The 26364-nt window shown below is 42.7% G+C and overlaps 1 protein-coding gene and 1 pseudogene across 1 annotated transcript in view; one reads left to right on the plus strand and one right to left on the minus strand.

The window, feature by feature from the left end:
- Nucleotides 1-871: 871 nt before the first annotated feature.
- Nucleotides 872-1238, minus strand: LOC133755371 (programmed cell death protein 5-like; annotated as a pseudogene).
- Nucleotides 1239-4934: 3696 nt separating this feature from the next.
- Nucleotides 4935-26364, plus strand: part of LOC133755373 (complement factor I-like) — a 35857-nt gene continuing 14427 nt past the window's right edge. Inside the window, exons 1-6 of the mRNA XM_062185483.1 lie at nt 4935-5084; nt 11194-11375; nt 13278-13391; nt 13530-13640; nt 17942-17965; nt 25145-25180. Coding sequence (XP_062041467.1) covers nt 5014-5084; nt 11194-11375; nt 13278-13391; nt 13530-13640; nt 17942-17965; nt 25145-25180 — 538 coding nt within the window. The 5' untranslated portion in view covers nt 4935-5013. The remainder of the gene's footprint in view (nt 5085-11193; nt 11376-13277; nt 13392-13529; nt 13641-17941; nt 17966-25144; nt 25181-26364) is intronic.

Raw genomic sequence — 26364 nt, forward strand, 5'->3', positions numbered from 1 at the left:
ATACTTTCGACCCTACCCTCTCTCCTGCCCACACTCCCACCCTTCCTCCTCTTCTCTATTCCCACTGTTAATTTTTACAAAGATCTATTTTCAGTTTACTTTATACTCATAAGATTAAGCCTACACAAAGTAAAGAGTTCAACGAATAGTATGAAGAAAAAGAACACTGTTCCTCAACAGTAGAGATAAGGGCTGTAAACAATCACTGAATCTCAAAATGTCAGTTTCACTCGTAAACATTACATTGTAGGTATTTTGTTAGTTACCACAGACCAGGGAAAACATGATATTTGTCTTTTGGGGTCTGGCTTATTTCACTGAGTATATTGGTTTCCAGTTGCATCCATATTGTTGCAAAAGACAAGATTTCATTTTTTTAACCACTGAGTTGTATTCCATAGTGCATGTATACCATAATTTCTTTACCTAACCATCAATTGATGGACATTTTTATTTATTTTAAAGGGAGAGAGACCGAGTCAGAGAGGGATCATCCATCTGCTGGTTCACTCCCCAAATGCCTACAACAGCCAGGTTTTGGTCAAGCTAAAGCTAGGAACCAAGAATTCAATCCTTGTTTCCCACGTGGGTGGCAGGGACCCCAGGTAATGGATCCATTACCTGCTGGGTGTGCATATGCAGGAAGCTGGAATTTGAAGTAGAGCCGGGACTTGTATCCAGACATTCTGATATGGAATGCAGATGTCCCAAGCAGCATCTTAACTATTACACTGAATGCCTGCCCCTGCATTTAAAAATAAATTTTTTTTTATTTTGCATAACTATTTTTTAAAGCCATATAGACAATAAACAAGGTAAACATGTTATCATATCTGTTGCATTAAGTTCCAGTTTCTGAACAGTTTTTTAGTTAATAATCGTCATCTTAATCAGAATCCATTACTTTTCTTCTGTTGAATTTAACATTTTCTTTTCTGTTTGTTGGCTTAATTTTTCAAGGATTTCTATTAAACCTTGTTCTGATACCTTCCCACTCAGTTGTCCATATTTGCCATCTATATAAGGGAATTTTCTACTGCTTTAGTTTTTTTAGGCTTTACAAGTGCCAAGTTACTTAACCTGGCCCGGGCTGACTGATCCAGAACTTGGGCTAAAATACTGTTTCTCATTTCTGCTTCCCTGTGCTTTGCTTCCTGTGGTGCTGCATCGCCGGGATCCCCGTGCTTCGCCTGCAGCTCCGCCAGCCTCTGCTTCCTCAGCGCCTCCACCGTGATGTGTCAATATGAGGCCTCAGATATTCTCCCACTCACTCTGAGGTAGCTCCCGCAGCCTGTCAGCGTGCGTGTGGCCTTCAGCACTGCACAGGCCTAAAAATAGAATTAACAAATGTCATCCGTCAGATCATTACAAAAGACTTTGTCAGCACCAAGTTTGTTATTCTCTAACATGACTGCTGAGATTCTTTGATTTCTTCAAAGGTAGAACTTTATGTTGACCTCAGCATAATGCCAGCTCCTATAAATTGCAAGCCTGGTACATGCCAACTGTTACATATTATTTCTCTTTTTTTAAGGCTTATGTTATTTTTTTTTAAAGCTTTGTTTTATTTATTTGAAAAACAGAGCTACAGAGAGAGGCAGACACAGAGAGAGAGGTCTTCCATCCTATGGTTCACTCCCCAATTGGCTGTAGCGGCCAGAGCTGCGCCGATCCAAAACCAGGAGCCAGGAGCTTCTTCGGGTCTCCCACATGGCTGCAGGGGCCCAAGGACTTGGGCCATCTTCCACTGCTACCCTAGGCCATAGCAGAGAGCTGGATTGGAAGAGGAGCAGCCAGGACGAGAACCGGCACCCATATGGGATACCAGTGCTTCATTAACCCGCTGCGCCACACTGCTGACCCAAGGCTTATGTTATTTGAAAAGCAGAGTTAGAAAGAGAGGGAGAGACAGAGATCTTCCATCCACTGGTTCACTCCCCAATTGGCTGCAGGGTTGTGCCAGGCTAGAAGCAGGAGAGAGGAGCTTCTTCCATGTCTCCCACATGTATAGGGGCCAAGCACTTGGACCATCCTCTGGTGCTCTCCCAGGCACATTAGAAGGGAGTTGGGGCCGGCGCCGTGGCTCAACAGGCTAATCTTCCGCCTTGTGGCGCCGGCACACTGGGTTCTAGTCCCGGTCGGGGCTACGGATTCTGTCCCGGTTGCCCCTCTTCCAGACCAGCTCTCTGCTGTGGCCAGGGAGTGCAGTGGAGGATGGCCCAAGTGCTTGGGTCCTGCACCCCATGGGAGACCAGGAGAAGCACCTGGCTCCTGCCATCGGAACAGCGCGGTGCGCCGGCCGCAGCGCGCCTACCACGGCGGCCATTGGAGGGTGAACCAACGGCAAAAGGAAGACCTTTCTCTCTGTCTCTCTCTCTCTCACTGTCCACTCTGCCTGTCCAAAAAAAAAAAAAAAAAACAAAACAAAAAGAAGGGAGTTGGACTAGAAGTGGAGCAGCTAGGACTTGAACCATCACCCCTATGGGATGTCAGCATTGTAGGTGGCAGTTTAACCCTTATACCACAATGCTGACCCCCATATACATTATTTCTGATCCTTATAAAAACCTAGCAGGAGATGAGCTATTATACTCATTTAATAAATAAGAAAATGTATGTTTTATGAGGGTAACTTGCCCAAGGCCATAATAACTTTAAGTGCCCAAGCCAAGTCTAGAAACCAGGTTTGTTTCATCCTTAAAACCACCAGATCACATCACCTTCATCTGTACTGTGGGGTAGTTCTGTATTTTTCTTTTGTGTCACTTACTCATCTTCAAAAATAAGACTGTCAGGTTAATGTTTTTGTATGTTTGTTAGGTCACTTCAACATCAAATGCATCTCCAGAGGATCTGGTGGAGAAGAAATGTTTAACGAAAAAATACACACATCTCTCCTGCAGTAAAGTCTTTTGCCAGCCGTGGCAGAAATGCATTGATGGAACCTGTGTTTGTAAACTCCCCTATCAGTGCCCAAAGAACGGTACCTCAGTGTGTGCAACTAATGGCAAAAGCTACCCATCTTACTGTCACCAAAAGAGTTTTGAATGTCTTCATCCAGGGACAAAGTTTTTAAATCATGGAAAATGCACACCTGAAGGTAGGATAAGCCTAGTTTTCAAGTTATTCTGTGATACTAGCTCAATTGTGTAGCACACTTTTCCTGTGAAATCTTATGATGATAGCTCAAAATTCTTCTCTAGATCCTTAATAGTAATAGCGGTGATGCTAAAGAAATCAAGGGTCACCAGAATGCAGCCAGACCTTCCTTGAATCCAGAACACACAGAAAGGAAGCCAGGCCTTCCCCATGAGTGCCTGCGCCACACTCTGCTGCCTAGCCCTTTAGAACTGTCACCACCATGACTTCTGCTTGGTTAAAGGGATTATTCCCAGGCTCATCAGGTTGGTTCAGATCCCAGTGAAAAGCCCATCTGTGGCCAGCGCTGCGGCTCACTAGGCTAATCCTCCACCTAGCGGCGCTGGCACACCGGGTTCTAGTCCCGGTCAGGGCACCGGATTCTATCCCGGTTGCCCCTCTTCCAGGCCAGCTCTCTGCTGTGGCCAGGGAGTGCAGTGGAGGATGGCCCAAGTGCTTGGGCCCTGCACCCCATGGGAGACCAGGAGAAGCACCTGGCTCCTGCCATTGGATCAGCGAGGTGCACCGGCCGCAGCGCGCCGACCGCGGCGGCCATTGGAGGGTGAACCAATGGCAAAGGAAGACCTTTCTCTCTGTCTCTCTCTCTCACTGTCCACTCTGTCTGTCAAAAAAAAAAAAAAAAAAAAGCCCATCTGTGAGATTGATACTGACTTGTAGTCCAGTTGGGCCTCAGGCCTTGCTTTGGCCCTCTAGCCCAGTCAGTTTGTTCCATATTCATCTTCCCAGCCCCCAGCCCTTTCTTCCAGGCCCAACCCCCAGTTGCTCTTCTATCCAAGGGCAGCTTGAGCCACTGTAGACCTAGGAAGCTGGCACATCAGACCAGAGACCTTGTCTTTACTCCATCCAGGGGCCTATTATATTGAGGAGATTGAGATCTTTGTATGATGACTAATGGAGTGGCTAAATTAGAGATTTCATTATGGATCAGATTTAGTACCTCCATAACCGCCTGACCTGTTGTTGGTAAGCTGTGTGACCTCAACCCCAATTCCCTCATCTGTAACATGTGCATAATAAAAGTTCCTAGTCACAAGACTCTTGTGAAGATTAAATAAAATGAGGTATGTAAAGCATTTCACACAGTACTTGGCACATGGAAAGTACTTATTACATTTTAGCTATGATAGCAAAACTCAGGTTCACTGTCTTCTGATGCCAAGTTACCGTAGACATTTTGTAAACTTACAGAGAGATCCTTAAAATAGTCTTTCATTTACCAGTTCACGGAAGCCTGCATATTTTTATGATGTTGAGTTAAGATGTTGAGGTATTGTGAAAAGGAGGTGGGAAAAAGCTCCTTGTTTGAGGCCATCTCTGTTATCTGTTGGAGAGGAAAAAGGCCAAAGTGGAGGATAGTTGTCAGTGTTGGACTTTTCTGCTCTTGTTACATTGTTTGCCTTAAATAAATTAGGATTCTTTCTACATTTTCTTTAATTGCTTGGCCTACTTCTAAGAGTGTGTACTGTAGAATAAAATCAATACAGCAGTTCAATTGCTAGATTTGGATTCCTTATGTGTGAACATTGGTATCAATACAGGCTTGATTTTCTTAGGGTTGGTGTGAGGATTTAATGATCTTTTGTATAACTAAGCAGCATAGCCACTGACATGTTTTGAACACTCCAAAATAATCACTTATTATTATTTGTTGAAATATTTATGGTGTTCAAAATTAAACTGAAATTCTTATTTTATTATTTTAAAGTCTCTTAAGTAAGAGGATAAAAATAATTACCTAAATATTGCTCATCCTTTTGACTTTTTGTTTTAGGAAAATTCAATGTTTCTTTGAAGTATGGAAATACAGACTCAGAGGGAATTGTTGCAGTAAAACTTGTGGAACAAGATAAGAGTATGTTCATATGTAAGAGAAGCTGGAGCATAAGGGAAGCCAACGTAGTCTGCTTTGACCTTGGATTTCAACAGTGAGTGCTTCTATCAGGGGATTTTTCTGAGTTGATTTTCTTGTTCTACCTCTTCTTTTTGATTACCTAATCTTTCTGTTTCTCAATTTCCTTGTGTGTAACCTGAGATTATTAACTACCTACTTCATAGCATTGTAGGAAGATTAAACGTGTTCATGTTTGCCTAGCACTCAACTATAGTTTTGTGATAGTGCCTGGATATGAATCCTTTGGTGATTCTGTAAGTCCCAAATATGTTACTGTCTATTTATACTCATTGATAATTAATGTCTATTTTCTCACATCAAGTACTGTTTATGGCTTTTCTTTTTTTCTATTGATCAGTCTTACAGTGACTTACCTACTTGATTAATCTTTTTGATTTTTTAATTTATAAATGGTCTCTTGTTTCTTTATTTTATAGTTCATTAATCTTTGCTTCCCTTCTTTTCACTATTGTATTTTTTCTAATTCCTTAAGTTGAATGCTTAACTCAACCATCTTCAACTTTTATTTCCTAATATAAACATTTAAGGTACAAACTCCCAGACTCCAAGTAATACTTCATCTGCATACCATTAGCTTTCATCAATGGCATCTTATTTATTATTTATTATTCAGTTCAAAACATCTTCTAATTTTCAAGATAGTTTCTTCTTTGACCATATGCAATTTAGAAATTTCTTGGGGCCGGCATTGTGGTATAGCAGGTAAAGTCATCACCGGCAACAAATATGGGTGTTGGTTCAAGTCCTGGCTGCCCCACTTTATGTCCACCTCCCTGCCAATGTGCCTGAGCAAGCAGTGGAAGATGGCCCAAGTATTTGGGCCCCCGCCATGCATGTTGGAGACCTGGAAGAAGCTCCTGGCTTCAGCCTGGTTCAGCCCTGGCTGTTGCAGCCATTTGGGGAGTGAACCAGGGGATAGAAAAATCTCTCTCTCTTTTTTTTCTTTCTTTCTCTCTCTCTCTCTCCTTCTCTCTCTCTCTCTCCCTCCCCCCCCCCGTGTCTTCCTCCCTCTGTAGTTCTGCCTTTCAAATAAACAAAGTCTTTAAAGAAAAAGAAATTTCTGTTACTTTCCAAATGAATATACAAAGACACTTCAAAAATTGTAAAGAATGGAATAAAAAAATATATTTATTTTGAAGCTCATGCATAATTTTTCTTTTTCTTTTTTTAAATATTCATTTACTCAAAAGTCAGAGTTACACAGAGAGGAGAGGCAGAGAGAGAGAGAGAGAGAGAGGTCTTCCATCTGCTGGTTCACTCCCCAAATGGCCGCAATGGCTGGAGATGCACCAAGCCGATGCCAGGAGCCAGGAGCTTTCTCTGGGTCTCCCACGTGGGTGCAGAGGCCCAAGGACTTCGGCCGTCTTCCACTGCTTTCCCAGGCCATAGCAGAGAGCTGGATTGGAAGTGGAGCAGCCAGGTCTCGAACTAGCACCCATATGGGATGCCAGCGCTTCAGGCCAGGGCATTAACCCACTGCACCACAGCGCCAGCCCCCATAATTTTTTTATAATGCACATTTTCCATTAACTCTTCAGATCCCTCATATTAGTTTACTTTTGGTTTATTTTGGTTATTGATTTCCTATTTAATCACATTATAGTCAAAGAATGTCTCTATATGATGACAGTGTTTTTTAAGGTTTTATGTAGTTATTTGAAGGGCAAAGATACAGAGAGAAAAGGGAAAAAAGAGAGAGAGCAAAAGTTTCCATCTGCTGTTTCACTCCCCAAATGAGTACAATGGCCAGAGCTGGCCTGATCCAAAGCCAGGAGTCAGGAGCTTCTTCCCACGTTGGTACAGGGACCCAAGCACTTGGGCCATCCTCTACTGTTTTCCCAGGCACATTAGCAGGGAGCTGGATCAGAAGTGGAACAGTCAGGACTCATATGGGATACCGACACTGCAGATAGAGGCCTAACCTTCTACGCCACAGTGCTTGCTGCTCTGATGACAATTTTTAAAATATTTGTTGAGAATTTCTTTGTGGCTGAGTATTGTTAAAATATTCCATTTGCGGCCGGCGCCGCAGCTCACTAGGCTAATCCTCCACCTTGCGGCACCGGCACACCGGGTTCTAGTCCCGGTCAGGGCACCGGTCCTGTCCCGGATGCCCCTCTTTCAGGCCAGCTCTCTGCTGTGGCCAGGGAGTGCAGTGGAGGATGGCCCAAGTGCTTGGGCCCTGCACCCCATGGGAGACCAGGAGAAGCACCTGGCTCCTGCCATGGGAGCAGCGCGGTGCGCCGGCCGCAGCGCGCCAACCGCGGCAGCCATTGGAGGGTGAACCAATGGCAAAAAGAAGACCTTTCTCTCTGTCTCTCTCTCTCACTGTCCACTCTGCCTGTCAAAAAAAAAAAAAATATTCCATTTGCGGCCAGCGCCGTGGCTTAACAGGCTAATCCTCCACCTTGCAGCACCGGCATACGGGTTCTAGTCCCGGTTGGGGCGCCGGATTCTATCCCGGTTGCCCCTCTTCCAGGCCAGCTCTCTGCTATGGCCCGGGAGTGCAGTGGAGGATGGCCCAAGTGCTTGGGCCCTGAACCCGCATGGGAGACCAGGAGAAGCACCTGGCTCCTGGCTTCGGATCAGCGCAGTGCGCCGGCCACAGCGGCCATTGGAGGGTGAACCAGCGGCAAAAAGGAAGACCTTTCTCTCTATCTCTCTCTCACTATCCACTCTGCCTGTCAAATATATATATATATATATATATATTCCATTTGCTTCATTCTATTTAATAAATTCATTGTTCATTAGACTATGCAAGGTGTTAACTTTTTTTTTAAGATTTATTTATTTCCTTGAAAGAGTTACGCAGAGAGAGAGAGAGAGAGAGAGAGAGAGAGAGATCTTCTATCTGCTGGTTAACTCCCCAATTGGCTGCAAAGGCTGGAGCTACACGGATCTGAAGCTAGGAGCCAGGAGCTTATTCCGGGTCTCCCACGCAGGTGCAGGGTCCCAAGGACTTGGGCCATCTTGTACTGCTTTCCCAGGCCATAGCAGAGAGCTGGATCAGAAATGGAGAAGCTGGGACTCAAAAGGGCTCCGATATGGGATGCTGGCACTGCAGGTGGTGGCTTTACCTGCTATGCCACAGTACCAGCCCTGTTAACTTCTTTTTCAACTGTTTTCCATTTCTTAATTTTCAATTTTTCTGGATCTTTATATTGTGGGAGTATCCTTTATAAATAGAACATACCTAGATGCTTTTTGAAAATCCAATGTGACAATCACTGTTAACTGAATAGTTTATCCAGTTTCCTTATTGTGATTACTTACATTGTTGACTGTATTTTCCCCATCTTATTTTGAGCTCATTATTTATCCTGATTTTTCTGTGCTTTGTATCTTTTGTTTTAATGTCCATGAGAGTAATAATTTCTTTTTTAATATTCTCTTGTACTTGATTTGGAAATTATCCATTTCATTTCTGTTCCTTTAGTGGTTATTTTTGAATTCATTTCATAGACCCTTGACTTAGGAAGTCTTCACTTTCTTCAGTAATAATAGAAAAAAAATCATTACCCCCAAAATTTTATAGCATTCATTTCTTTTTTTTTTTTTAAGATTTATTTATTTATTTGAAAGAGTTACACAGAGAAAGGAAAGGCAGAGAGACAGAGAGAGGTCTTCCATCCGCTGGTTCACTCCCCAGTTGGCCGCAGCGGCTGAGCTGTACCGATCCGAAGCCAGGAGCCGGGAGCCAGGAGCTCCTTCCAGGTCTCCCACGCGGGCACAGGGGCCTAAGTACTTGGGCCATCCTCCACTGCTTTCCCAGGCATAGCAGAGAGCTGGATCAGAAATGGAGCAGCTGGGACTAGAACCGGTGCCCATATGGGATGCTGGGGCTTCATGCCAGGGCGTTAACCCGCTGCGCCACAGCGCCGGCCCCTGGCATTCATTTCTACCTTATTTTATATATCCCTGAAGTCAATCACTATGATTATGTAATAAGCAATTATTATAACTTGCTTAGTCAGCGGTCTTTCAGATTTACTTCATGTTTACTAACTTTTACTATTTATTTATTTACTAACATTTTTTATTCTTTCTTGCATCTTATTCCTTCACTCTAAATTCAGTATTCCTCTATACCACATCTGCTAGTAGTTCATTAGTGAGTGTCTAATTGTTAAGCTGAGGCTAGTTTTGATTTTCAGCAATTTGTGATCTACTACCTATTCCAGCCAAATAGTAAACTCCCTCCTTCGTTGATTTCTCAGTATTTTGCTCTTATCGTATTTTGCTTAGGCTCATGGACAAAATTCTCTGATTTGAGACAGCAGAGATTTGCTTTACATCCTTAAGAGCTCATTGAGGGAATTCAATGCATTTTATGTAGTACTTTTAGATATTATTAGACTGTGAGATTTTTCAGATTATTTACTGTCAGATCACCCCAGTGGTTCTTGTTTGTTCTTGTGGAACAGCTTCACAACTACCAAATGAATATATCTTCATATTGATCTGAAAGAATTTTTAAAAGCCTCTCTTGTTCTCTCTTTACCTTTTATTCCAGTTAATCTTATATTTCTTTTACCCTTCCTCTTTTATTTTTATTTCAATTTGTCTGGTGTGTCTTTGCTCAGCATTTTATTTTTATCTTATTTTTCTCATTTGCTTCTAAAAAAAAAAAAAAGCAAGGAGCAATTGAATTCCCTGGAAGAATAGTAAATTAAATCTTCATGTCTGGGTCGGCACTGTAGCATAGCGGATATAGCCGCCACCTACAGTGCTGGCATCCCATATAGGCGCCAGTTCAAGTCCCGGCTGCTCCACTTCCTATCCAGCTCTCTGCCATGTCCTGGGAAAGCAGTTGAAGAAGGCCCAAGCCCTTGCGCCTCTGCATCCATGTGGGAAGCCTGGAAGAAGCTCCTGGTCCTGGCTTCAGATTGGCTCAGCACTGGCCATTGCAGCCATTTGGGGAGTGAACCAGCGGATGGAAGACCTCTCTCTCTCTCTGCCTCTCCTTCTCCCTCTGTAACTCTCTCATGTAAAATAAATAAATCTTTTTAAAAAATCTTCATGTCTAGGATATTAGGTAACTGTGGAGTTCTCTTTACGAAAATTCTGAACAGACTGCAAAGTCCTAACAATGGCATATAGATGAGAAAATATCTCCTTTGCACTGTCAAGGCTGAATTGTGGACTGCAGCTTAATATAATAGCAAAATGAATCTGCTAAAACTGAACCAATTTAACTTCCCAAATTTTAAACAGTAGTAGACCAACCAGGTCAGCCTTACAGCATGGGGCAGGTGCAAAGACTCCCAAGAGAAAAATATGAAAATCTCAGTGCACCATTCTGATTTATATTTCCAAAATCCTCTGATCAAAGTAATCCACTCTTTTATCTGGAAGGAGGAGTGATTCAGGGATACAGAGGGCAGGAATGGCTTATCTGAGGTTGGAAGGAAACATCAGAGGTGAGAAAGATGCACTCCTTAGTAAGAAACCAGGAAGAAGAAACTAATCTGTATTTGCTGAGCACTTGCCAGGTTTTAAACCCTGGCTGGTTAGTTTAAATTGATTATGTTAGTTAATCTTTATTTATTTATTTATTTATTTAGACAGGCAGAGTGGACAGTGAGAGAGAGAGAGACAGACAGAGAGAAAGGTCTTCCTTTTTGCTGTTGGTTCACCCTCCAATGGCCGCCACGGTCGGCGCGCTGCAGCCGGCACACCACGCTGATCCGAAGGCAGGAGCCAGGTGCTTCTCCTGGTCTCCCATGCGGGTGCAGGACCCAAGCACTTGGGCCATCCTCCACTGCATTCCCGGGCCACAGCAGAGAGCTGGCCTGGAAGAGGGGCAACCGGGACAGAATCCGGTGCCCTGACCGGGACTAGAACCTGGTGTGCCAGCGCCGCAAGGTGGAGGATTAGCCTGTTGAGCCACGTCGCCGGCCTATTATGTTAGTTAATCTTAACAAACCCAGTCAAGTAGTTAATAGTTTCTTTTTACAGGTGAAGATATTGAAGCTCAGAGAATTTAAATATCTTGTCCAATTTGTACCTCATATGTAGAAGATTAGAGAAAATTACTCTAGTCCCTTACCTCCTACAATAAAATTATAAATGCAAATACTAATTAATTTTCCAAAACGCTTCATTTGTTCTATCTGCAGAGGTGCTGTTGATGTTCAAGGAAGATTCCATTTTCCTGAAAATCTCCATATAAATTCCACTGAATGTCTGAATGTGCATTGTCAAGGATTAGAGACCAGTTTGGCTGAATGTACTTTTACTAAGAGAAGAAATAAGGGTTACCAGAGTTTAGCTGGTGTGGTGTGTTTCACACAGAATGCAGGTTGGTAGAGTACTTGCCTGATACTTTCCTTCCTTCAAAGTTGTTTATTTTACACCAGTCCTATAATAAACAAGTGACTGAAATCCAGTCATAGGGTCATATGGACATATGGACAGTCATAGGGTCAATGATATGGACTCCATCATGTTTTGAATTTTAGAGCCTAAGTTGATGCTTTTTGCCTGTTGTAACTTTTTGCCATTCAAATGTTACTTCTATCTAGGTTCCTGTATGGAAAGCAAAGTTGCCTGGCTCCACTTTGCTTTCTTGATACCTGGATTAAAGTTACTGTAACATGCAAAAGTTAATTAAGTATGAAAGGAAGGCTCAGCATCTCCTTTGAAAGTTCTAGCCCCTGTACATTCCTTTACAGTAACTAAATGACCATATTGGGACCTCAGTTTCCAGGCATGGACACCGGAATATTTTAACTATACGTGTGGTGTTTTTTGTTTTGTTTTGTTTTGTTTTGTTTTTCTTTTTGACAGGCAGAGTGGACAGTGAGAGAGAGAGAGAGAAAGGTCTTCCTTTGCCGTTGGTTCACCCTCCAATGGCCGCCCCGGCCGGCGCACTGTGCTGATCCGAAGCCAGGAGCCAGGTGCTTATCCTGGCTTCCCATGTGGTGCAGGGCCCAAGCACTTGGGCCAGACTCCACTGCACTCCTGGGCCACAGCAGAGAGCGGGCCTGGAAGAGGGGCAACCGGGACAGAATCCAGCGCCTGGACCAGGACTAGAACCTGGTGTGCCGGCGCCGCAGGCGGAGGATTAGCCTATTGAACCACTGTGCCGGCTATATGTGTGTTATTAAACACCAAAGCTATACCCTTACTTTTCAGTGCTGAAAAGAAGTGCCATCAAAATGTAAATGGCAGAGCTGGTGTTGTAGTGTAGTGGGTTTAAGCCACTGCCCATTGCACTAACTTCTGATATGAGTGCTGTTTGGAATTCTGGTTGTTCCACTCCAGATCCAGGTCCCTGCTGATGTGCCTGGGAAAGCAACAAAAGATGGCCCAAGTGCTTGGGTCCTTGCCATCCATGTGGGAGATCCAGATGGAGTCCTGAGCTCCTAGTTTCAACCTGGTCAAGTGTTGGCTATTGGCAGCCATCTGGGGAGTGAACCAGCAGATGAAAGAGTCTCTCTCTCTCTCACTCTCACTTTCACTCTCTCACATTGTCTCTGGCTCTCCCTCTCTCTGTAACTCTGCCTTTCAAATAAATAAATGAATTTTTTTAAAAAAAGGTAGGTGCTATCCATGCCCATGCAAGTCGTGGGAGTAGGGGTGGGAAACAGTGCAGTAGCTCACGAGAGATGGGTGAGAACCAGTGTTTTCCAATGTAGGCAAATGTTGCTGAGTTCTGAACCCCTCCTCTCCCATGTAAGCAGGTCTGTACTGCCACAGCAAATACTAAGTTTCAGAGATAATTGAAATGACTTCCATAAGGTATCTTTTTGCATTTTTAAAATTAGTCATATGTACTATGTTGATAGTACTAAAACATTTCACATCATTTTTTGAGGCCTGATTTTATCTTAATGATTCTATTTTTCCTAAAAATATAATAAGGATATCATGCCACTATTCCATAAGCAGATTTTACAAAGATAATCCTGGGCCAGCACTGTGGTGTAGCAGGTAAAGCTGCCGCCTGCATTGCCAGCATCCCATATGGACGCTGGTTCATGTCCCAGCTGCTTCACTTCTGATCCAGCTTTCTGCTATGGCCTGGGAAACCAGCTCTTCGCTTCTGGCTTTGGATTAGCATTGCGGCCAATTGGGGAGTGAACCATTGGGTAGAAGACCTCTCTTTCTCTCTCTCTCTCTGCCTCTCCTCTCTCTGTGTAACTCTGACTTTCAAATAAATAAATAAATCTTTAAAAAAAAGATAATCCTTGCTTTGCAGGTTCTCCAAAAAATGAGTCCTTTCAATGTGTGAATGGGAAAAACATTCCTTGGAAAAAGGCCTGTGATGGTATCAATGATTGTGGAGACCAAAGTGATGAGCTGTGCTGTAAAGGTAGACATAAACCTATCCATTAAGTCCTCCAAATCAATCTTCTGACTAGAAAAGTAGAAGCACCATTACCATTGACTTTAAAATTCCGCCTCATTCAGTTTTAAGAAATTGATGAAACCTCTCCTTATGTTTGCACAGGGTGCCAAGGGAAAAGTTTCCTTTGCAAATCGGGTGTTTGTATTCCACACCAGCATATATGCAATAATGAGTTGGACTGCATTACAGGAGAAGATGAAGTTGGCTGTGAAGGTAATTCAAAGTTTCATAGTGACTTTTCCTCATTATGGAATACAGGCATTCTAACACTTTTCTTCAAGTAAATTGTAAGTGAACATAGATAAATGTGGCAGGAATAATATTACTATGTGGACATTTGAAGAACTCCAGAATGTTCATCTCTTGATACTTGTTATTTCAGAATTTTTTATAAAAAAGAGTTCTCATATAGATAATGAAAGATAAACTATTAGAACAAGCCCCTTTGTACCCACCTCCTAGCTGCAGTACTTATTGTTATTTTGCTAATTTTATTCATTTCTCTTCTAGCTTGTTTGTTGGAGTACTTTTTTTTTTTTTGGACAGGCAGAGTGGACAGTAGAGGGAGACAGAAAGGTCTTCCTTTTTGCCGTTGGTTCACCCTCCAATGGCCGCCGCGGTAGGCACACTGCGGCCGGCGCACCGCGCTGTTCCGATGGCAGGAGCCAGGTGCTTCTCCTGGTCTCCCATGGGGTGCAGGGCCCAAGCACTTGGGCCATCCTCCACTGCACTCCCTGGCCACAGCAGAGAGCTGGCCTGGAAGAGGGGCAACCGGGACAGGATCAGTGCCCCGACCGGGACTAGAACCCGGTGTGCCAGCACCACGAGGCGGAGGATTAGCCTACTGAGCCGCGGCGCTGGCTTGTTTGTTGGAGTACTTTAAAACAAATTTCAAATAACAGATAATATGTCACTTTGCCAATTTGTTTTTGATAATGATAAGGTTATAATTGCATATATATAAAACCATCCTCTCCTTAGTAAACCTAAAAGTAGTAGTTGCCTAACATCATTTAATAAAAAGCATGTTCACATTTCCCCAACTATGTCAAATATGTCCTTTTTGAAAGTTAATGTGTACAGGAAATGGACAGTGAAATAGAGGCTTGAACCCAGGTACTATCCAGTATAGGATCTAGATGTCCCCAAGAGCCGTCGTAACCTTTAAGTCAAACAACTGAGCTGATCACTTAACGTTTCTTTTTATTTTGTGTGTGTGTGTGTGTGTGTATTTTAAGATTATTTATTTGAAAGACAAAGTTAGAAAGAGATCTTCCATCAACTGGTTCATTCCCCAAAAGGCCTCAACAGCTAGTTCTGGGTCAGATTGAAGCAGGAGCCAGGAACTCCATCCAGGTCTCTTACATCAGTGGCAGGGACTCAAGCACTTGAGCCATCTTCCAATGCTTTCTGGGCTCGTTAACAGGAGACTGCAGTGAAAGTGGGGCAGCTGGAACTGGAAGTGGAGCCTTGCTATGAAATGCTGTTGTTGCAAGCTGTGCCACATTGGCCCCTATCACTAACATTTCAAATCAAGATGCCTTTCCCCACTCAGTGGGAAATAGGCTATGGAAGGGCTAGGAGGAAAACAGGGACACCAGTTGTGAAGTTACTGTAATAACCCACGGAAGAGATGATAGTGACTGGGACAGGTTTGGTGGGAATGGAAATTAAGAGAAGCAGTCAGATTCTGGATATGTGTTGATGGTGGAGCAACAGATTTTCCAGTAGGTCAGATGAGGGTGTGAGAGCAAATGAATATTCAAGGATGATTATAAGCATTTTGGCCTGAGAATGGACAGGATAGAGATGCTAGCACCAGGATTGAGGAAGGCTGTAGGAGAAGTAGGCCAACTCATTTGTGGAACTTGTCAAGTGATTTGCTGGTAAATGTTTAACAAGGAGGTATGGAGAGGGAGAGGAAAGCCCTGATTTATAGCTTTTGCCAGTTATTGTGGCCAAAATATCCCCACCATGGGGATATTGCTGAGTTGATGGCATGAAAAATGAGCTGGGAAGTGATGGGCACAACAGGCTCTTGTGAACTTATACCAGTCAGTGACAGCACACCGTTACTTTTACTGATTTATTACAGTTTTTTATATATATATATTTAACTCACCTTTCTTTCTCAACAGTAAACACCTTGAAAATAGAAACTACCTAATAATTTTTATATTCCAAATGTCCTGGGAGAAGCACCTTATACATAAAGTATAAGTAAATACTGAAGATATGTGTGGATTAATGAATTGATTTAATTTTGTTTTGCCATTACTTGGTGTTCCCAGTGTTAGACTTATTGAAAATTTACCTAATTTTCCATTGATACCATTCTTAGGTTGGAGAATCACTTTAGGATTTCAAATAGTATTTTTTCTTGAGAAGGATGTATCAGCAGTTGAGTTAATGAACTTTTGTCTGCATTACATTTGATTCAATCCTTAGTAAAGAGAGGAAGAAAGGAAAATTTTTCAGGGAGGAAGATAGTAAAATATGACTTGTCTAGTGAAGCGCTACAGTTTGATCTCACTTCTTCAATGTAATTTTATATATATATATATATATATATATATATACACATATACACTCTTCCTCCTCAATTTCCCCTTCTACTCCCTTGCATTTAAAACTCTAAAAAGTTTAGGGCCAGACATTTGGCACAGCATTTAAGACATTTCTTGGGATACATCCTATATATGATATCTCTGGGTTTGAGTACCAGCTCTGCTTCTGCTTCCAGATTCCTGTTAATGTATACCGTGGGAAGCATTAGTGATGGCTCAAGTAGTTGGGTCCCTGCCTCCTGTATTGGAGACCCAGATGGAGCTACTAGCTCCTGTCTTCAGCTTGATCCAGCTATGGCTGTTGCTGGCATTTGGGGAGAAAACTAGCAGGTGGAAGATTCTCTCTCTCTCTCTCTCTGTCTCTCTCTCTTTCTTTTCCTCCCTCCCTCTCTCTGTCACTGTCTTTAAAAAAGAAATTCTGAAATTTAAAATTAAGGAATACAATTTCTAGTGTATCAGAAAAAATTCAAAGCTTGTGTTTATATAGATTCCTTGAATCTGTAGCAAAGATATATTTAGTCAACTACCATTGTTACTTTCATTTATTAGGATGAGTTCTGCCTTTGTATTTCACTAATAGTTCTATTTTTTTCTAAGAAAAGGCAAATGGAAATAGAGATGTAAAATAAAAATATTAATTTATTTATTAACCTCCATTTTAAATGGCCAGATCAGAGTTGCTAAGTCAAGGGAGGTTTGGATTAGATCTTCATTGCATTTATATTTTATAAAGTCTCCTTTTATTAGTATGTTAAAAAATAGTTATAAGGGACCGGCGCTGTGGTGCAGTGGGTTAACACCCTGGCCTGAAGCACCGGCATCCCATATGTGTGCCAGTTCGAGACCTGGCTGCTTCATTTTTGATCCAGCACTCTGCTATGGCCTGGGAAAGCAGTACAAGATGGCCCAAGTCCTTGGGCCCCTGCACCCACGTGGAAGACCCAGAGGAAGCTCCTGGCTCCTGGCTTTGGATCAGCTCAGCAGTGGCTGTTATGGCCAACTGGGGAGTGAACCATCGGATGGAGGACCTCTCTGTCTGCCTCTCCTCTCTGTGTAACTCTAACTTTCAAATAAATAAATAAATTTTTTTAAAAGTTATAAATTATGTATAACTGCAGAGTAAGTTTATTGTTCAGTATATGTTCAAATATACCTAAAATACTAATCTATTTTTAAAATTCAATTTTAAATAATTTCCTCGTTATGCTGAAGTTGATATATATTTAAATGCAAGATGAAGGCCTGTGCCGTGGCTCAGTAGGCTAATCCTCCACCTTGCGTCGCCAGCACACCGGGTTCTAGTCCCAGTCGGTGCACTGGATTCTGTCCCGGTTGCCCCTCTTCCAGGCCAGCTCTCTGCTGTGGCCTGGGAGTGCAGTGGAGGATGGCCCAAGTGCTTGGGCCCTGCACCCGCATGGGAGACCAGGAGAAGCACCTGGCTCCTGCCTTCGGATCAGCGCGGTGCGCCGGCCATAGCGCGCCGGCTGCGGCGGCCATTGGAGGGTGAACCAACGGCAAAAAGGAAGACCTTTCTCTCTGTCTCTCTCTCTCTCTCACTGTCCACTCTGCCTGTCAAAATAAATAAATAAATAAATAAATAAATAAATAAATAAATAAATGCAAGATGAAAGGCATAGTATGCTAATTAAAAATTAAAATATGACAGCATACTATTTGCTTTCCTTTTATCTTTTTGTAGCTATTAATTTGCTAGGCTGTGCCTTTTTTTTTTTTTAAGATTTATTTATTTATTTGAAAGTGAGAGTTGCAGAGAGGAGAAAGAGACCTTCTGTTCAATGGTTCACTCCCCAAATGGCTGCAATGGCCAGGGCTGGACTTTGCCACAGCACCAGCCCCTAGGTTGTTTCTGAAGTAGCAATTATTTGTGTATATTTTATTCACTGAAATGTTCTTGTTTGTAATGAGTTTTTTTTGTTTTCTTTTTAGAAGCTGACCATCGTGCAGTTCAAGGTAAATCTATTTTTGTAAAACAAAATTTATATTTCAGATAAAAACAAAAATCAAATACCTCATTTTGATGAGATGTTTAGAGAAAATATTGATATGATATTTATTTGTTCCCAATTAAAAATGATCCTTTGTAGTGGTAATTTTTTTTGTCTTTGTTTTGTTTTTTTTCAGGCTTTTTAGCTGTGGCTCAAGGTAGGAATTTTTTTTTTTTAAGATTTATTCATTTGGGACCGGCGCTGTGGTGCAGCAGGTTAACACCTTGGCCTGAAGTGCTGGCATCCCATATGGGCGCCGGTTCTAGTTCTGGCTGCTCCACTTCTGATCCAGCTCTCCGCTATGGCCTGGGAAAGCAGTAGAAGATGGCCCAAGTCCTTGGGCTCCTGCACCCACGTGGGAGACCCCTTGAGAAGCTCCTGGCTCGGATCAGCTCAGCTCTGGCTCTGGAGAGTGAACCAGCGGATGGAAGACCTCTCTCTCTCTCTACCTCTCTCTGTAACTCTTTCAAATAAATAAAATAAATCTTTAAAAAAAAAAAGATTTATTCATTTATTTGAAAGTCAGAGTACACAGAAAGAGAGAGGCAGAAAGGAGGTCCTCCATCTGCTGGTTTACTCCCTAGCTGGCCGCAACAGCCAAAGCTGCGCCAATCCGAAGCCAGGAGCCAGGAGCTTATTCCAGGTCTCCCACGCAGGTACAGGAGCCCAAGGACTTGGGCCAGCTTCTACAGCTTTCCCAGGCCATAGAAGAGAGCTGGTTTAAAAGTAGAGCAGGCCAGCGCCGCGGCTCACTTGGCTAATCCTCCACCTGCGGCGCCAGCACCCTGGGTTCTAGTCCTGGTTGGGGCGCCGGATTCTGTCCCGGTTGCTCCTCTTCCAGTCCAGCTCTCTGCTGTGGCCCAGGAAGGCAGTGGAAGATGGCCCAAGTGCTTGGCCCTGCACCCGCAAGGAATACCAGGAGGAGGCACCTGGCTCCTGGCTTCGGATTGGCGCAGCGCTCCGGCCATAGCAGCCATTTGGGGGATGAACCAACGGAAGGAAGACTTTTCTCTTTGTCTCTCTCTCTCACTGTCTAAGTCTGCCTGTCAAAAAAAAAAAAAGAAAGAAAGAAAGAAAGTAGAGCAGCCAGGACTTGAAACAGTGCCCATATGGGGTGCCAGCACTGCAGGCAGCGGTCTCACCCACTACGCCACTAGAATCTCGGAACATTGAAAAAATTGAAACAAACTAATATCCTGTTGTCTTGTTATATGACTAATGGAGCTATTAACTGAGCATGATATGTGTTAGCAAGAACCCAGCTTCACTAATCAGACACACAGACCTTTTTTAGTTCTCACACTCCTTTCCCATACACAGCCTGAGAACCAAAAAAACACCCAAAGGGGCCCTTCGCTTCCTACTTCTCCTTTGCCTAATACATTTCTCCTCTTCTTTTAACTTTTCCTTAAAACCAAGGCAGATCCTGAAGAAATTGCCAGCAAAGAAATGCTAACATTTTTTTTTTTTTTTTTTTTTGACAGGCAGAGTGGATAGTGAGAGAGAGAGAGAGACAGAGAGAAAGGTCTTCCTTTTTGCTGTTGGTTCACCCTCCAATGGCCACTGCGGCCGGCGCATCTCGCTGAGCCGAAGCCAGGAGCCAGGTGCTTATACTGGTCTCCATGCGGGTGCAGGGCCCAAGGACTTGGGCCATCCTCCACTGCACTCCCGGGCCAAAGCAGAGAGCTGGCCTGGAAGAGGGGCAACCGGATAGAATCCGGTGCCCCAACCGGGACTAGAACCCGGTGTGCCGGTGCTGCAAGGCGGAGGATTAGCCTGTTAAGCCATGGCGCCGGCCTAACATGTTTTCATGGTAGTTATTTTCCTATTATATAAGCCAGATCTCCCCAAAATCTCCAACTCCTGGGGGTCACCTTTTCCTTAAATATTCATATAAATAAATCTGCAGTCCATTTACCACTGGAAGTTCAGGGTCCCCCTTAGGATTTCTTAGGATTCCTGGGCAACCAACCAGTTCAAGACTTCCCTTTCTCTCTAAAAGCCTGATTTCAATTATTTTATTGTGCTCCCTCTCACTACATCTTGCCCTCTGAAATTGCTGATGTTTTCCTTTCTGTGTTTTGTTTGCCATCTTTATTCTTTTCCCCCTTTCCTCTATCCTTTTCCTTCCTTCACCCTACTTAGTTTTGTACCTCAGGGGCAATGGGGTTAGTTAATAACATTCCTCAATCCATTGTAAATGGGCATCATTGATCCAGGCAAAGCCCCTGTTTTGTTTTACTTACTTCTTTCCTTTTATCCCTATATCTTACCCCTGTTCCCCTCCCACATCAGCAGCTGTTGTAATGTCATTTATGTATAGGTCTTTTTGTTTATATGCACTCTTCTCCGAAGTATGTATTGTTGTTTTGAGAGCATACATTGTTAATTCATATAGCATTATGTGGTAGATGTTCTTTTTTTTTTTCTTTTCATTAAGCTTGTGTTTTTGTTTTTGTTTTTTTTTTTAATATCTTTTTTTTTTCTTTTTATTTTTATTTTTTTTTATTTTTGACAGGCAGAGTGGACAGTGAGAGAGAGAGACAGAGAGAAAGGTCTTCCTTTGCCGTTGGTTCACCCTCTAATGGCTGCCGCGGTAGCGCGCTGCAGCCGGCGCACCGCGCTGTTCCGATGGCAGGAGCCAGGTGCTTATCCTGGTCTCCCATGGGGTGCAGAGCCCAAACACTTGGGCCATCCTCCACTGCACTCCCTGGCCACAGCAGAGAGCTGGCCTGGAAGAGGGGCAACCGGGACAGGATCGGTGCCCCGACCGGAACTAGAACCCGGTGTGCCGGCGCCGCAAGGCGGAGAATTAGCCTGTTGAGCCACGGCGCCGGCCTTGTTTTTGTTTTTTAAGATTTTTAAAATTTATTTGGAAGGCAGAGTTACAGAGAGAGAGGGAGAGAGGGAGAGACAGAGAGGTCTTCCATCTGTTGGTTCACTCCCCAAATGGCCACAACGGTAAGAGCTGGGCTGGTCTGAAACCAGGAGTCAAGAGCTTCTTCCATGTCTCCCACTTGGGTGCAGGGGCCCAAGCATTTGGGCCATCCTGCATTGCTTTCCCAAGCACATTAACAGAGCTGGATTGGAAGTGGAGCACCCAGGACTCCAACCAGTGCCCTTATGTGATGCCAGTGTCGCAGGTGGCTTAACCTGGTATACTACACCACTGGCCCCAGGATTGTGTTTTAAAGATCTATCCATGTGGCTATGTATTCATCTATCTGTTGCTTCTAACTGACACATAAAACACCCCACTGGGGGCTGGTGCTGTGGCACAGCAGGTTAAAGCCCTGGCCTGAAGCGCTGGCATCCCATTTGGGCACCGGTTCTAGTCCTGGTTGCTCCTCTTCCGTCTGCATCCACATGGGAGACTTGGAAGAAGCTCCTGGCTCCTGGCTTCAGATCAGTGCAGCTCCGGCCATTGCGGCCATCTGGGGAGTGAACCAGCAGATGAAAGACCTCTCTCTCTGTCTCTGCCTTTCTCTGTAACTCTGTCTTTCAAATAAATAAAACAAATCTTTAAAAAAACCACTCCACTGTGTCCATCTTTCACAATTACTCTCTACTTTCTCAATAATGGACCCTTAGTCCACACTCATGCTATGATGAGTATTGTCTCCTTCAGGATATTTGGGAGGGTATCTTTGAGACATCTGGCTGGGCAAAGGATTATTGAGTCTTGGGGTGCATCTTTTGAATTTAGTTACCAGTGCCTGGATGTGTTTGGCAGAGCTGTTATATACCAGTTCTCACTTCCACCAGAAACACCCAAGGGTTTCTCTCATCCCCACCAAAATCAAGTGTTATCTAGTTATTTGATTTTGCTAATCTCAAACTGTCAAAGGATAGCATTGTCTATTAACTTGAATTTTTGTAATAATCAATTATTTTGAGTTTCTCTTCATGTGCATAATAATTTTTTGATTTTCTTCTTCCTTTCCTTCCCTCTTTCCTTTCACTAATCCCCATCCTTTGTTCAATTTCATCATTCTCTCTTTGAAAACATGGCCGGTGCCGCGGCTCACTAAGCTAATCCTCCGCCTTGCGGTGCTGGCACACCGGATTCTAGTCCCGGTCGGGGCGCCGGATTCTATCCCGGTTGCCCCTCTTCCAGGCCAGCTCTCTGCTATGGCCCGGGAGTGCAGTGGAGGATGGCCCAAGTCCTTGGGCCCTACACCCCATGGGAGACCAGGAGAAACACCTGGCTCCTGCCTTCGGATCAGCATGGTGCGCTGGCCACAGCGCACCGGCCACAGCGGCCATTGGAGGGTGAACCAATGGCAAAGGAAGACCTTTCTCTCTTTCTCTCTCTCACTGTCCACTCTGCCTGTCAAAAAAAAAAGAAAAAGAAAAAAAAAAAAGAAAACATCCTTATTGATTTACAGGGGTTTTTTTTTATATTCTAGATATCAATACATTGTCAGTTTAGACGTGGCAAATACTTTCTTCTGTTCTGTCACAAATCTGTTAACTCCATCTATGGTGGTGAGATTTGTTGAATAGAAATTCTTAATATCAAAGTTATTAATTCTTTCTGGTTTATGCTTATTTACTTACGGATTTTTAACTGAAACATGAAAACTGTACATATTTATAGGGTACCGTGTGATGTTTTGATGCATGTATACCTGTGTAGTGTTAAGTCATGATAAACATATCCATCTCAAATATCTATCATTTCTTTTTTCCCTCCAGAGTAGCCCTCCAAATATTCTTATTTCTTGCAATCTTTTTTTTCTTTACCTTAAATTTGAATTTTAGGGTTGTATCATCATTTCTTTATAATGAAAACCTTCAAAATATTTTCTTCTAGCTTTAAGTATAAATATATGTATATATTTATATATTCATAGGATATTAGGATATTATCGTTATCTAATCACCTTACTGTGCAAAGGAATACCAGAACTCTTTTCTGCTATCTAGTTATCACGTAACACCCATTAATCAACATTCCTCCATCCTCCTCCTTTCCTCTTACTCTCCCCAGTCTCTCGTAACCACCATCCTGCTTTCAACTTCTATGAGATCAATTTTTAGATTCTACATATGTGTGAGATCAAGTAGTACTTGTCCTTCTGTGCCTGGCCTATTTTCACTTAACTAAATGACCTTAGTTCCATGTATGTTGCTGCAAATAATAAGAGTTAATCATTTTTATGGCTAAATAGTTTCCTTGATGTATAGATAGCTTCCATTTCTTGGCTATTCTGAATAGTGCTGCAATATGGTTTGTGTTTTTGAAGTCTTCTGCTAATCTTCTAGTATTCAGCACATTTAAGCTACACTGGAGTTTTCCAGGCTTCTTTTGTTGACCATCAATGTGTCTATTTGATCTTCTCTAATTCATGAGAGTGCTTTTGTGCATGCTTCTGAGCAGTTTTTCTGCTGCAGGAAACAGCTTAGGTGCATGGCACGACAGATGCACATATGCCTGTCCCAAAGAGAACTTGGGAAACCCAGGGACAAGACATAGGATTTCCACCACTAAGCAACTTTTACTTTTTTTTTTTTTTAAGGTTTATTTATTTGAGAGGCAGAGTTACAGACAGAGAGAAAGGTCTTCCATCTGCAGGTTCACTCCTCAGATGGCCACAGTGGCCGGAACTGGGCCAATCTGAACCCAGGATTCAGGGAGCTGAATTGGAAATGGAGCATCCAGGACTCGAACTGGCACCCATGTGGGATGCTGGTGCTGCAGGCAGAGGCTTAACTTACTATACTACAATGCCAGCCCCATAACTTCTACTTTCTAGGCTATGCCAATGCCAGCTACATCATTATTCATGGCAGAGCACTTGTGAACAGAAATCCATCTTCTGATCTCCAAGCCAGAGAAATTACCATTCTGTACTTTGAAATGCTTTGGGGTGGGGGGGAGAGCTGGCACTGTGGCATAGCGGGTAAAGCCAATGCCTGCAGTGCTAGCATCCAATATGGGTGCCAGTTTGAGTCCTGGCTGCTCCACTTCTGATCCAGCTCTCTGCTGTGGCCTGAAAAAGCAGTGGAAGATGGCCTAAGTCCTTGGGCCCCTGCACCAATGTAGGAGACCTAGAAGTAAAGAAGCTCCTGGCTTCAGATGGACAACTCAGCTCCAGCCATTGTGACCATTTGGGGAATGAACCAGCGGATGGAAGACCTCTCTCTCTGCCTCTGCCTCTCTGTAACTCTGCCTTCCAAATAAATAAATAAATCTTTTTAAAAAAAATTATTTTGGGTGGCAAGGGAAGATGGAATCAAACATCCTATATAACTTCAAGCAAAAGTCAGAGGAAGAAAAGGGCCTTTTTACCTTTTGACTTCTGCATCTCAGATGCCTAATGCTAATTATATGTAATCCTAAAACCAATGCAGGATCTGTGTACCAGTAAGAGGTGCCTTTTTAATGTTAACTCAGAACTCTGTTCATCAGTGTCATGACTGTTCCTTACCTTATGAAAAGGCCTTATGAATATAGAGGATTGAAAGAGATGCTTTCTATCTCTGTCCGATACATTCTGCCTACTCTAAATACAAAAAAGAAAAAAGAAATGAACTCATGACACTTTTAAGTCACACCACTCACTCATCAGCAGATTGTGCTAGAAGGAATATCTGTGTAGCTTATCTTGAGCCTTTACAATTTCCTAGCTATTGAACGGAAGTAAAATATCATGCTTTGGGGAGCTCAGGGTTTGTTTTTTGTTTTGTTTTGTTTTTTAAGATTTAGTTATTTATTTGAAAGAGTTACAGAGTTACAGAGAGGTAGAGGCATAGAGAGAGAGAGAGAGAGAGAGGTCTTACACTCGCTGGGTCACTCCCCAAATGGCTGCAATGGCTGGAGCTGTGCTGATCCAAAGCCAGGAGCCAGGAGATTCCTCCGGGTCTCCCACGTGGGTGCAGGGGCCCAAGGACTTGGGCCATCTTGTACTGCTTTCCTAGGCCATAGCAGAGAGCTGGATCAGAAGTGGAGCAGCTGGGACTAGAACCAGCGCCCATATGAGATGCCAGCACTATAGGCAGCAGCCTTACCTGCTATACCACAGTGCCAGCCCCAGCCCAAGTTAAAACAGAAAGTTTTTACAAAAGTTTTAATGATTTTTAATGATTGAATTTTCACTGTAGACCCACCTTTAATCTTGCAACTTTTGTTTTACCATAGAAGCAACAAAAATTTTGGCTGTTGATATGGATGCAGGTAAGTTAACGTTATATTTTTTTACTGCTGATTCTCTGATTTAAGCTTGCATTTTTTTGGTTCAGCTTTTTTTTTTCTTATTGTAAGCTTGCATTTAATGTCATTTGTATCTATGCATTTATGTATATATAATTGATTGAAACAACAATTAACCTCGTTATTAATTTAAATTGAAAATATATAGCATTATTCTTCCTTCCCTATATGAAAATAACTTTGAAGAAAAGCATAAATGATTCTTAAGAATTAGTTTTAAAACTGGGTTAATTCATATGACTAGTTTTGAAGTATAGCCTGACATAGTTTTTTATTTGATAAAAACTTTGTAAGACAAGTTTTGTCAAAAAGATCTCAGCCAGATTTCAAGCATTATTCATGATATACTTCTGAAATAGAAAAATAATAGGTGTCAATTAAATTAAACTTCTTTTTGCAGTGTTTTTAAATCACCGAGGGCTTTGCAGAGTTATTTCCTAGCCAGTTGACAATAAGAACCACATTAAATTAAATTACTAAGTTCATGAGAAGATAGTCACCAATTAGAGCATCTGGGTCAGACAGACTTGCATTAAACCCTGATTCAGTTATTTATTAACTGTGTAGCCTTAGGTGAGTAAGTTAACCTCAAATACAGATTGGGAATAAAATAGCTCCCTGTTGTTATATGGAAAGTTTAAGCTGAATTTCATTCATTTAAGCCTCCCTTCTAATTGCTGGGCCACAAAATTAATGAACATTTTTAAAAAACCAGACAATAAGTGAAAGATTTAGATGTTGAAACTTCAGATAACAAACAAAAGGGATTTTTTAGCACAGGCCCTTTATTTCCTACTCAAGTTGCCTAAGCTAGTTTCATAGTCCGCCATAGACTTTCCTCAATGGTCCAAGCAGAAGTTTAAGACACCTCACCTTCTTCTAACCCTTAGAATGAATAGGAACAAACAAATGAACAAAAGAAAACAACTCTACCCACATTCACTCATAATTTCTCTCCCTAGGAGCTTACCTCCTTTTGGTATGTCCAAAATGAGTAACAGTGATATTGATTTTCCTTTCTCATGTAGGGATAAGAGGCAGAATTTATATAAATTTTCATGACACAATAAAATAGAGAGTAAAAAGAGCTTCTTATACTTTTCTTTTTCCTTTGTCTTGAACTGTCTTGCAGATTCATGTTTTTTTTA

The sequence above is a fragment of the Lepus europaeus genome, unplaced genomic scaffold, assembly GCF_033115175.1.
Source record: "Lepus europaeus isolate LE1 unplaced genomic scaffold, mLepTim1.pri SCAFFOLD_405, whole genome shotgun sequence".
Taxonomy (NCBI): domain Eukaryota; kingdom Metazoa; phylum Chordata; class Mammalia; order Lagomorpha; family Leporidae; genus Lepus; species Lepus europaeus.